At 42.2% G+C, this 12840-nt stretch overlaps 1 protein-coding gene across 1 annotated transcript in view; it reads left to right on the top strand.

The window, feature by feature from the left end:
• Positions 1-12840, top strand: part of LOC311526720 (uncharacterized protein) — a 297707-nt gene that overhangs the window by 224288 nt on the left and 60579 nt on the right. Inside the window, exons 9-14 of the mRNA XM_084640019.1 lie at positions 1280-1402; positions 4803-4940; positions 6933-7055; positions 7702-7824; positions 9605-9781; positions 12346-12477. Of these exons, the coding sequence (XP_084496145.1) occupies positions 1280-1402; positions 4803-4940; positions 6933-7055; positions 7702-7824; positions 9605-9781; positions 12346-12477 (816 nt within the window). The remainder of the gene's footprint in view (positions 1-1279; positions 1403-4802; positions 4941-6932; positions 7056-7701; positions 7825-9604; positions 9782-12345; positions 12478-12840) is intronic.

The following is a 12840-nucleotide window of genomic DNA, read 5'->3' as shown; positions in this document are numbered from 1 at the left end:
ACCCTGAAAACTTCCACAAAGTAGCAAATGGTTTCTGTACAGCCCTGGGCCCCAATCTTGCGAAGGCACTGATCACATGCATAATGTTACATGCTGCTGTGCCATAAAAGGGTCTTGGTGAGGAGCGCAGAACTTCTCCTTACCCCAGCATGCTTGGCTAATTACAAAATGTACCTTGGGAAAATTAAAATGAAATAGCCAGAAATGTAAACTTAGAAAGAAATCTGAGCTTCTTAGTTTTTGTTCTTGTGCAGTTATGCTCTACAAGGTCAGTACTTGGCTTTTTAGCATGAGGAATCTTGTTCATTATCCTGTTCTTGAAAGTGATACTCCTCCTGCTCCTTTGGGTTTTCCAGCTGTGCTGAACTATATTCTTCTGTACTGACACTTAATTTGCAGAGTTCAGATGGTTCATTACAATGATGATGGGTCAGAGCACTTTGATCTGTTTGTAGAGGACCCTGTTCCATGTGCATCTCTTTCCCCTTTTCACAGGGAAGACTTGGAGTGCCCCTCCTTTGATCAGTGTAGCTATCACTTAACTCAACTTTGTGGATATGTCTACTCTGCAATCAGAGATGTGATTGCAGCATGTATAGGCATACCTGAGCTAGCTTTAATCTAGCTAGTGTGAGTACCAATAGCATAGAAGCCACCACAACATGGACTTTAGCTTGTACTAGCTGCCCTGCATAAGTACCCAGGATCCCAGATGGGTTCCTATGGCCTGCACTAAAGCCTGTGCTGCCCTGGCTTCGCTGCTTTTGGTACTTATGCTAGATAGATTAAAGCTAGCTCGGGTATGTCTGTGTGTGCCGCAATCACGGCCCCTGGTTGCAGTGTAGACATATGATGTATGGAGGAAGCTCAGGGGTGGTGCAGCAGAGTGGGTGCTGGTCTCCATGGCACCATCCCATGCAGAAATCTTGTTGGGAGGATGTACCATTCAGGATGTATCCAAACCGATTTGACACTGTCCGAGTAGTATAGATAATCAGGTCTCTCTTTTACCATTGGTTTAAAAGTAATGGGTATGAGGAGTGTGGTCTAGTGATGACAGCCTCAGGTGAAATGTGATAGTATACATGTAAAGTATTATTTTGAAGGAGGGTGTTGTGGCTTCAGTGTTTGTGGAATTGCTAGGTGCTGCCTTGTCTACTAACCATAAGACATTATTTCAATGGACACTTCTGAAGAGTTTTGTTTATATGAGCGTGGGAGGGTATAACTTCTTTAAAATCTCCCAACTGATCTCATTGCTGATCTCTTTGTTTTGCAGACATTGATGAGTGTGCAGAAGAGACAGCCAGGTGTGCTCATCGTTGTGTGAACACCCTAGGGTCCTTCACCTGTATTTGTAATCCTGGCTTTGAGCTGGGGGCTGATGGAAAGCAGTGCTACCGTAAGTGAAAGTTTTACAGCAACACATTTCAGGTGATCTTACCTGGATAATGCAGTACTTCAGTTTTAATGCAATCAGATTAGAACTCCCAGCAATAAAAAAGGATGCAAAAATGCAAGGTGAATATTCTTGCCTTCATCAGAAACGCTGCTGCCATTTTGCAAATTTATATATTCTTGAGCATGTATTTCAACCATTACTCCACTACAAACAGCCCCCTTGGTTTCAAAGGGCAAACAGCCCCGCTGGTTTATCTTCAAAAGGTAATGAATTATATGGCGAGTGTAATTCTGGAGTTACCCAAAGACACCTATGCATTTTACTGATGTTAGATGAAATTTATTCATTCTCACCCTCCTTTTTCTCATGCCATGTACCTGCTGCAAAGGGAAAACCCACATGGGAGCCTGACATGCTCGTCATCTCTCTGGATTTACTCAGGACTCCCCTGACATTTAGAAAAGCGTACTGAGTAAAAAAGCAAGATCTATGATGATGAAAATAGGAACTAAGACTTCCAAGGCTATTAAATTCCCAGTCGTTCTTCCTCAATCAATGTTTAAATGCTTCACAGCTGGCTCTCTTAAACATCCCCTACTTAACAAACCAGTAACTTGCTCCCTGTGATAAGTGATCCTCAGGCTAACCTAAGGGATAGATTTTAGATTAATAAAGGAGATGGGCTGGAAAAGTTTGTGTTTTTTATGGGTCTGGTGTAAGCTCTCTGGAATGCTGTAGTAGACAAAAGCATGACCTGTTTTAGTGAAGAGGCAGGCAGTAACTGTTCAATCTAATGATGCTGGGCAGAGGTTTTCAGCAGAATTTCCCACATACATTGCGTACTAGAGGTGAATACAATGTTTAAGGGGCGTGGGGATTATTCTATGAAATGTTTTAATGGGGGGGAAAAAGCAATTTCAAATCATACAAATAAAACTAAATGTCCAATTATTATCAAAACAAAGTATTTGAGAGGGACTGGAAAGCTATTTGAGATCCAAATGAGGAACAATGCATTTCACAATAGCAAAAAGAGATGCTATTGATACACAGAAAATTATCTTATGTGAGCAGTATAAGGGGTCTAGACCACTCGGGTTCATTCTTGTTTTATGCAAAGATTTTTCTTATTAACTGACAAATCTTTGTGGGGCAGAATTATGCACGCTTTGTATACAACATTAAGAATTTTTTTTTAAAAAAATATTCTGAATCTGTTTTAGGTACTTACATGGCCACCACTACCACGTTATCTGAGCACCTCAGTCTTTAATGTATTTATCCTCACAGCACCCCTGTAGGACCAGGCAGTGCTATCAATCCCCATTTTACAGATTGAGAACTGAGGCACAGAGAGACTAAGGCCCAAATCTTCAAAGGTATGTAGGTGCTTAACACCCATTGAAATGACTTGTCCAAGGTGACACAGTAAATGGAGCAAGGAATGGAATCCAGGTCTCATGAGTCCCAGGGAACCCCTCCCTCCCTCAATCATCATTCCTCTCTCTGAATAAACAGTCATACTTCTTACTATAATAACATAAGAACGGCCATACTGGGTCAGACCAAAGGTCCATCAAGCTCGGTATCCAGTCCTCTGACAGTGGCCAATGGCAGGTGCCCCAAAGGGAATGAACAGACAGTTATCATCAAGTGATCCATACCCTGTCACCCAATCCCAGTTTCTGGCAAACAGAGGCTAGGGACACCATTCCTGCCCATCCTGGCTAATAGCCATTGATGGACCTATCTTCCAAGAATCTATTTAGCTCCCTTTTGAACCCCGTTATAGTATTGGCCTTCACAAACCCTCTGGCAAGGAGTTCCAGAGGTTGATAGTGCATTGCATGAAAAAATACTTTCTTGTGTTTGTTTTAAACCTGCTACCTATTAATTTCATTTGGTGGCCCCTTGTTCTTGTATTATGAGAAGGAGTAAATAACACTTCCTTATGTACTTTCTCTATACCACTCATGATTTTATAGACCTTTATCATATCCCCCTTAGTCGCCTCTTTTCCAAGCTGAAAAGTCCCAGTCTTATTAATCTCTCCTCATACAGAAGCCATTCTATATCCCTAATCATTTTTGTTGCCATATATGGCCTTCTCTCTCTCTGTCCCCTCCCACCTGCACCAGCCAGTACTGCAGTCCCTGATCTTCTGAGCATAGGGACTGCTCAGGTAGTGGTGCAAGAAGGGGCAAAGTATAGGCACCATTACACAGCCACATATACACACCAACCAGCTGACATGGCTGGCCACAGAGGCAAGTATAAGCTGCACCTTTGTACAGGCTCTAACAGCAAACACACTCTCTCTATGTGCTGAAATGCTCCAGCAGGCATGGCAGCTCCTTAAGACACAGTGCTTTCCAGTGCTCCTCCTGGGGTGTTGCAAATTGGATCACCCTGAAAATGGGGCCAGGCTTAAAAGATGCAATCTGGCTGTATACTGAGAGTGGTGAATTATGATTCACCTTCATTCTACAGGTGTGCAAATGAAGGGCATAGTGGGAATGAGGATGTAAGGAACTTCCTCTCCCATATGAGCCCTTCTACAGGGGCCTGGGGAAAACCTTGTTGGGGACCATAGTCCATATCCGTGTTCTCTCGTCGTGTTATGCAGCCACAAGGTGCCTGAAAGAAAACTGAGAGAGAGGCTGAGAGTGATGCCTGGGTCATGGCAGGGTGAAGGCATTGAGGCAGTGTAGTTGCAGTCTATGTAATCTTGTAGCCCCCAGGACAAATCCTGGAGAAATAAATCTGAATTCCTTCTGAAAACTCCAGCTGCTGTGCACCTCCTTCCAAATATCTCTCATGTTCCAAAGGGTGCCAGGACAGCATGTTTCACGCATTCCTGGTTAGTAGGAAGTCTGGGGCTACATTCCTGAGCTATGGTATTCTACATGAATACGAACATGAAAATACCTGTTGTAATAATTTGAAAACTTATTCTCCGCCTGCCTGCTTTTGCAGGAGCACCCTGTTTGAAATGAACAATGCAAGACCCAGCCTTGGTGAGCGCTCTGTCCAATTCTCATGCTTCCTAGAATGCTTACAATCTCTTCTTCTAGTGTGCAAGCTCACTGTCCTTGTTCAAAGACTATGTAAAGTGCACCCGGGGATATATATTTTGTGTACACTAGTGCAATAGACACTTTGCTGTAACTGTGGGCCAGCACCAAGTTATTCAGCACAAAGGTGAATATGATACAATGGAATGTTGTTCAGTAGCCCACAACATGCTCTTCTAACCTCTGCGTGGGTGAGTTTATATTTTCTACCGCAGTGTTTAGCTTCCCAGCAATCAGTGTATGGACATATTGTATTGATGGCTATTCTCCAATTACTCTCCTCTTGTGCTTACTTATTAATATTCTTTTGATCATTTCTCTGGAAGGCATCGAAATGGAAATTGTCAATAGCTGCGAAAGCAACAATGGCGGTTGTTCTCATCACTGCGAGCACTCGCCTGGTGGGCCTCACTGTTCTTGCAACCAGGGATATCTCCTTGATTTGGATGGGAAAACATGCATAGGTAATATATGGTAAATGCTGCATCTCTTTCAAAGAGGGGAGGGGGAACACATGGTCCATCAGAACAGAAAGGGAGAAGGATGTGTAAGGGGAAGCCTAGAATAAAGCTTTCGCTTTTGGAAGTGTCTGTTTTTTCCCCTTCCTCTTGTCCTTTCCTTTTGGTATTTCAGTAAACTGGAGCTTGTCTAAACTTCCCATTCAATATTTTGACGTGGCCTATTGAGGGTTTGGTGGGATTATTACTTAATGCTTCTACCTGCATTGAAAAATGACACCTCCATGAAATTGTTGTCAAGATGACCAAATTGTTTACAGCCCAAATTTGTTTCCTCGGGGATTAAAGTTCCTTTTTCCAAGGTTTTCCGTATTCCAAGGCCAACCAGCAGATGATTACCTCTAGTTGTGCACATTGGACTAATTTTCAAAAGTGATGTGCACCCACCTGGAGTCCACTTTGCGGTAGAGAAGTTCTTCAGCTCCTATTATGCTCATCCATTGCCAAGATTACACCTCTTACTATGTGAGAAATTTCCCATGGGATGTGAAAGCAGGGAAATATTAGATGAGTAGAAAGAAAAATGTGGAGATCTGTGAGAGAGGCTGATAATGGACAATTTTTAAAACAAGAGGGTCAATTCTGGACTGGATCCTGAAATGAACTGGGAGCCAGCTGGGTTAACAATGGGATTATGTAGCCTTGTTTCTTGTGTGTGTATAAGACAGGCAGCAGCATTCTGCACATGCTGAAGCCTAGAGATGGGCTAATGGAGTACTCATAAAGAAGAAAGTTATCATGGTCAAGGTGAAGGTGAGGTGAGAGCATATATGAAGATTTCAACAGAGCTGAGGAAGTGAAAAGGTGTTCTGACAGCAAACATTTTTTTCATTGGCTGCAAGCTGCATGTTTCAAAGTACACAATGAGCTTTTAATAGAACTAGGAAACAAGATATCATCTGAAATATTGCTGGGCAGCTTTGCTTGTGACATTTGCAGGAAAAGGAATACTCCTTGTTCAAATAATCTGCTTTAATCAATTTTGTGCTGACCTCTAGCCTTAATTGATTGATTACATTTTCTTTCTCCACTCTCTGGTGTGTACATTTCCTAGTAATGTTGGTGCCCGTTCCAAGGTTAATTGAGACACTGACTTTTCACATCTGTGGCTGCTCATCCAGTGAATGGTCAAAAGCATTTTGCGAACTCAGCGTTGACAGGCTACCTCTTGAATTGCCACTTAATAGCTCAAAACACTAAAAGGGCTGAGATCAGCTGAGAGCCTGCTGTTAAAAGATAGCAGCTTGATTCTTGTTTCCGTTAATCAGGACAACAGTTTTTGACCACGTAAATTTCCCTGCTTATACAAGACAGAATGAAATGGTAGCAAGTTGAGTATCAAAAAGTAAAATTGCTTATAAATATGTATCTTCTTCTTGTCTGAGAATGCTTTGTTGAATCGGAGGTTTCTGTTCACTGCTGTCTATTTTATGTCATAACAGGCCTGAGGATTGAAAATATTCATATGAAAAATGATCCGCTGTAGATTAATTACTAGTGAAGAGATGCTAGTTATATGCTAGGGTGATTGAGTTGTTGTTTTATTGGTCTTTTGGTAACACATAGGAGCCCCCTGTCATGGACCAGGATGCCAGTCCTAGACCAGTTCTAGATGCTGTACAAATGCAGAATAAGTCCCCCTGCTACAAAATGTAGGCAACACCTGTTCTTAATATGTGGCAGTGTTCTTGTAGACAGTCTTGTCTGAAGATTTAAAAAAAAATTGAGATGGGGGAGGTGATAAATAAGACACACAAACCTGGCCACTGAAGTACATTATCTTTCCTATCTAAATTACAAAACTGTGAAGGCTAAAATGACCGACAGTGCATTAATGACAGTCTTTTAAAATAGATTCATTTCCTGAGTCTGTTCAGCACAACCGGTGTTTGAATTGCCACCAGGAAGCCTAACTGAACCCCCGCTTTCTCCCTTCAGACCTGGATGAATGTGAGTCCAGCGAGGCCTGCTGTTCCCAGTTCTGCATCAACTACATCGGAGGCCATGAGTGCAGCTGCAAGGCAGGGTTCCGGCTTAATGCCAATGGCTGCGTATGTGATGGTAAACGTCTTAACACTGATGGCTGAAGCTGACTCAGATAACAAAAGGAAAAAAGATTTTGAAGCTTCTTCTAGCATTTCATAGCAATTTCCCTGCTAAGAGAGCATGGCAACAAATACTGCTTTGTTGATAGGATTTTAGCACTGTTTCCATTTTATAACAGTGGGGTGCAGTCATGACTCAGGATTGTATACAGACAGGCCCCTATACAGGAGCAGAAGAGATGAGTCAGTGTAGAAGGAGACTTTTTTCCCATTCCCCCATACACATGATACATGGACATGTCATAAAAGATGATTGCCTTAGTAATCTTACATGAAGGGTGAACCCCAATATTTGGCTAAACCCTAGAAGCTGGGATGCATGTCCAGATTCTTGGACCTACCCAGCTGTGCTGTTTTTATGGGGCTTCTAGCTGAGCCATAAACATGGCAAGAATAGCCTCTTCCCTCATGCACTTATGGTGGGAACTGGGGAGCACAAAGGTCCATTGGAATGGGAAAACAATTAAACAACATTTTCCAGATCTCCAGAATGAGTTTTAAAATTTGGACAAAGATTCAGGTAGGCTCTTGCTTTATCCAAACTAGTTTACCCGTCACTACCTGTTACCATTTACCTGTTACCATTAATATTTGTTTTCCAGATGTGGATGAGTGTCTTGCTGACAATGCCAGCTGTGAGCATATCTGTGTTAATTCTCTGGGGTCATACGAGTGCATGTGTAGAGAAGGCTACAGACTTAATCTCAATAGACATTCCTGCATCTGTAAGTTATTGTAAAGCTTGAAGACAATTAAACACTTCTCTCTGATTTAGAACCTGACGTTAGAGTCCAGATTTCTAAAAGAGACTAGAGATTTTTGGGTGCCCAACTTGAGATACCTTAAAGGTAGTGAAGGCAAGCCATATGAAGCATGTAGGTCCAATGTGAGCACTCAAAATAGTGGCTTGGCCATCAGATTAATGGAAGATGTGTGGCTAAATTTACTGCACTGCTCTCAAAATCTCAACGTATTTTATTTTGACAAGTTAATATTGCTCATTTCAATTACATTAAGAAGATAGGCATCACATAAAAAATACAGAGACTCAAATTTTGCTCTGTTAAACCAGTGCAAATCCAGAATATCCCCACTGAAGTCAATGGAGTGACTCTGGATTTCTACCAATGTAACTAGGACAGAGTTTGGTCCAATGACTTCTCATTTAATAATCTAGTTTAATCATTGACTAAACTATGGTGGGGAGCTTGATATTTTTATCCAGCTGAAAAAAGCAGCTAATTCTATATTCTTGTAGTGCTGAATTTTCAGCTTTTCATGTGTTTTAAAGCCAGGCCCAAAACAAAAATCTGTAAATTGAGCAGCAGATCTAATGTTATGTTTACAGTATGATCAAAATACTCTCAAATTTGGGGGAGGAAAGGGGCAGGCAATAAGGGGATGGGGCATGTAATTCCAGATTTGAACTTCAGCATTTGGTCCAATATAGGGTATGTCTACAGTGCAGTCAGAGTTGGGACCATAGCATGTGTAATCAGAACCAAGCTAGCTTTAATCTAGTTAGCTCAAGTAAGAATAGCAGTGAAGCCACAGCAACACAGGCAGCAGACAAGCCTGTACAAGCCTCACCGAGCCCTGCCTATGTCCCTGAGGGGTGAGCTTGTGCTGCTGCCCACGCTTCCCATCTTTACAGCTGTTGTTATTCAAACTAACTAGATCAGGGATTGGCAACCTTTGGCCGCAGCACGCCAGGGTAAGCCTCCTGGCGGGCCAGGCCGGTTTCTTTACCTGCTGTGTCTGCAGGTTCAGCCGATTGCAGCTCCCACTGGCTGCGGTTCACTGCTCCAGGCCAATGGGGGCTGCGGGAAGTGGCGCGGGCCGATGGGCGTGCTGGCCGCCGCTTCCTGCAGCCCCCATTGGCCTAGAGCGGCGAACCGCAGCCAGTGGGAGCTGTGATCAGCCAAACCTGCGGACGCGGCAGGTAAGCAAACCGGCCCGGCCTGCCAGGGGGCTTACCCTGGCGGGCCGCGGGCCAAAGGTTGCCGATCCCTGAACTAGATCAAAGTTAGTTTGGGTATGTCTGATGTGCTGCAGTCACACTTTGATTGCAATGTAGATATACCCTATATTGAGCCAAATTTGAACATGCTAAAGTTCAAATCTGGAATTACATGCCCCATCCCCTTGCTGCCTGCCCCTTCCCTCCCCCAAATTTGTGAGTATTTTGATCACATTGTAAACATAACAAGTTTAACTTAGATCAAACTGTTGATTTGAGCTGCAGACTTGTCCAACCCCAGATTCAGAGTTTAGATCTAGGGTTTTAGATGAGGCTTAGTTGTTCTTTCCTCATTTTCCTGCTAATATGTACTCTATTTATTCATATAGATAATAAAAACAGATCAAGTGTGACTATTTTATGTACTGTACATTTTTAAATAATATTGGTCTGACTTAAAAAATCTAACACATAAAAAGCTGTAAAAGGAGGACTGAACACCAGAGTGGTAAGATGAAGCTCTGAAGCTGGCTCTGTCTTCTTAGCATTAGATGATGATGAGCTGGAGGAGGAGGAAGAAGAGAAACTGGAGATCGCTAGGATTCCAGGCCTTCGGTTCAGAAGACCTCCTCAGCTGCTTCGTTATGCTGCCACACTAGGCACCTTCTATGAGGATGAGGACAAAGATGTACGAGGAGAACTTACTCTCATGCATAAAGTTGGTAAGTAAATTAAAAGATTGTAGTTTTTAGGAGAGGAAACACATGGTGGCCATAGCCAGCAGCTTTGTGAAGGGTGAAGATTCTCTAGGGTGGGAAAGAGATCTTGAGGAGAGAATGAACAGAGCCAGGAAGACTGGAGCTGTCATGAGGCCAGACAAAAAGACAGGGCCAAATTCTGCAGAGTTTTTTGCCTTCAGAGGATGTTGGAAAGAAGTGTGCCAGCCAGAGACAGGCTCCCTGAGTCATTCTGAAGGCTGAGGGCGTCTTCAGTCAGAATGACTGTGGGGGGAACACAATTGCCCATAGCCCATTGCCCATAGACGGTTACGTCAGAAAGGGGCAGTATTCTCTGCAGTGGCAGTGCTGCTGAACTCCAACCTCACAGAAAATCTAGATATAGAACAATAACGGCTGAATATTTTGTGCAGCATATGTGAAAGGAACAATGGTATTGAACTGGTCATAAACTTGAATAGTCAGTGTGTGTATAACCTTAGAAAATGTACACCTGCCGTGCCATGTATGTGCCTGAACAATTGTGTCTCCAACCTGGAAATTACCTGACTCAACATCCATGTTGTTCCAGCCAAATAAGAAGGCTTGGTCATTATAACATAGACTCAAAAGCACTATGCTTTCTTTTTGGTGGAAGTATTACTTGCTCAGAGTGAGAGGACAGATTTTTTTTTTTTTATTTTGTATGGTATCGTTTTTGTAATTGCAATGTCTAATTACACTTCAGAGGGACTTTGCTCCACAGCCAGGGGCTAGTCCTGGCTTTAATCAATTAACTTTTATTTATATAAAAAATATAAAACTTCCAAAAAATATGTGATGTGTAACTTGCATTTAAACGAAAGCAGATACACTGGAAGAAAGAGTAAAGCAGCAGCCAGTCATCCACAGCAAGATATTGTGAGACTGACAACCAATGGGGAAATTGGCAAGCAATGTAGCCTCATGAAAAATTAACAGCATAAGCACCAAAGTCTAATATTGATTGCCCAGTGTTGGTGTTTTTTTCCACTATTGGACCTATGTCTTTTTGGGGGGTTGTAACTTGGTATCTGAGCTGCTGCACTTTTCCCAAAGCTGATGTACGGTGCCAAGACTGGCTGCTCCAATGCCTTAAAGATGGCAGTGATAGAAGGAAGAAAATATCTTTTAAAAGTTTACAATTTTTTAAAATTCTCAAATGTGAAATTATTTCTTCCTAGTTTTAAAAGTCTTTTTGTGCTGTGCTCTATATTTTAACAAAACAGCCTGTCAAAACATGTCCTCTTGCAAGATGTTAGTCTGTACTATAGGTCTAGTGGCTTTTACTTCATTTTTAAAGTAAACACGATAACCTTTTCAATGGCACTTTGCATACTGATATTTAGGTCTGATTTTTCAAAATTGTTCTCAGAGACAGCTCCTGAATTCTGAACATGTTTGAAAATCTGACCACCTACTCAGGTTCCTCAGTGGAAGCTGTTGGGTATTGATTGGCTTAGAAAATCTGACCTTACATATAAAATAACAGATGAAAAACAAGCAACCCACTGACTTAATATTAACAGAAGGATCCTGCCAACTTCATTTTAAACACTCATCGAAATCCCCATCCAAAAAAGACTCCTGTCATGTGCCTCAAACCCCCTGAGAGGACAGGCTGATTAAATGGCTATGCTAGTAATATAAAGCAGATATTTCAACCAGGGGCAAGTTTTTTCCCCTCAGCCTACGACAAAGACTATGTAGTAGGCAAGCTTGTACTTGCATGTGTGTGTGGATTTGAAGGGGCTGTGTATGTGTGTGAAAGAGAGAGAGAGAGAGAAAAACAAGTATATTTTCTTGTAAATAAAATGCTTACTCATAATCACAACCGAAAAAGGAGATGATAAACTTTCCTAGAATAATTTAAACTTTGCTCTTGGAATATATAGTGAGTATGTTGACAATATATAGGACAGCTTCCAGCTGCTGTAATGTGAAAAGAGGGATTTGGAGAGGTGGCAATGGATATCCTCTCTCAAGAAATCCTGTTGAAAATATGTAGTAGGTGGTGCGATCTGATCCTCCTAAAGACAAAAATATTTGCTCTTCAGAAGTATTTTCTTAAGACCTTTCTGGCAGGGATTTACAGTATCATGAAGGATGAGAGACAGGGAGCCCAACTTTCCTTTGTTAGGCTACAGAGTTTTAAGAGGGGAACTTCAGGACCTCCTCCACATCTCTGGGGCTTACATCGTATCATGAAGAGCAACAGACTTGGACTCTGGTTGGGCAGTGCGGGAGATGATTTCCAGTGTTGAGAGCCCTTCATCAAGAATGCCCTGCCAGCAAAACCCCATAATGTTTAAACTTGAGGACTCTCATTGGCACTTCTTGTCAAGACAAAACACGTTGACATTTGGGAAGATCCATCAACAACACCAGTCCTGCTTTCTTTAGATTGACAATGCTCCATGGATTTCCTTCTTTACAGTGTGTGTTTGGAATGATAGTGAACAAGTTAAAGCTTATTAGTCGAAGGATCATGTTCCTGTGCTCACTGAGCCTTCTGTCCTTTTCCATTTCAGTTTGCCTGGATAACACCTTTGGCAATGATTGTAGCCTGAGCTGTGATGATTGTATAAATGGAGGCAAATGTAACAGTGAAAACAGTGGCTGCATCTGTTCACCGGGGTGGACTGGAATGATATGCAATGAAAGTAAGTACAGTATGTTTGGACAACATCCTACAGTTAATGGGGTCCTTGTCCCGGCCTGGCAAATCCATAAGAAGCGGAAACAATCTGCTCTTTGCTTTTGAGCTGAAAAGCTGTTTAAGGAATAGAATGGCCTCACTGAAAGATCACATTTGCAACATTTAATTACAGGTGAGGCAGACACAGCAGCATCTTAACCTGATAGGCCCCCATGTCCTATGTGCCACATTAAGCCTAAAATATAAAAGAGGAACCCTGAATTATTCATCAGGAAACTTAGAATTGTGAAGTATTGCCACACCCAGTCCAGTGAAGTGCAATCAGTACAATATCCCTTGTTTGTCTTCGAGTAATTGCATATGTCCA

The sequence above is a fragment of the Lepidochelys olivacea genome (assembly GCF_965140295.1).
Source record: "Lepidochelys olivacea isolate rLepOli2 genome assembly, chromosome: 9".
NCBI classification, from domain to species: Eukaryota; Metazoa; Chordata; order Testudines; family Cheloniidae; genus Lepidochelys; species Lepidochelys olivacea.
Note: the sequence above shows the minus strand (reverse complement) of the source record. Positions and strands in the feature narration are given on the sequence as shown.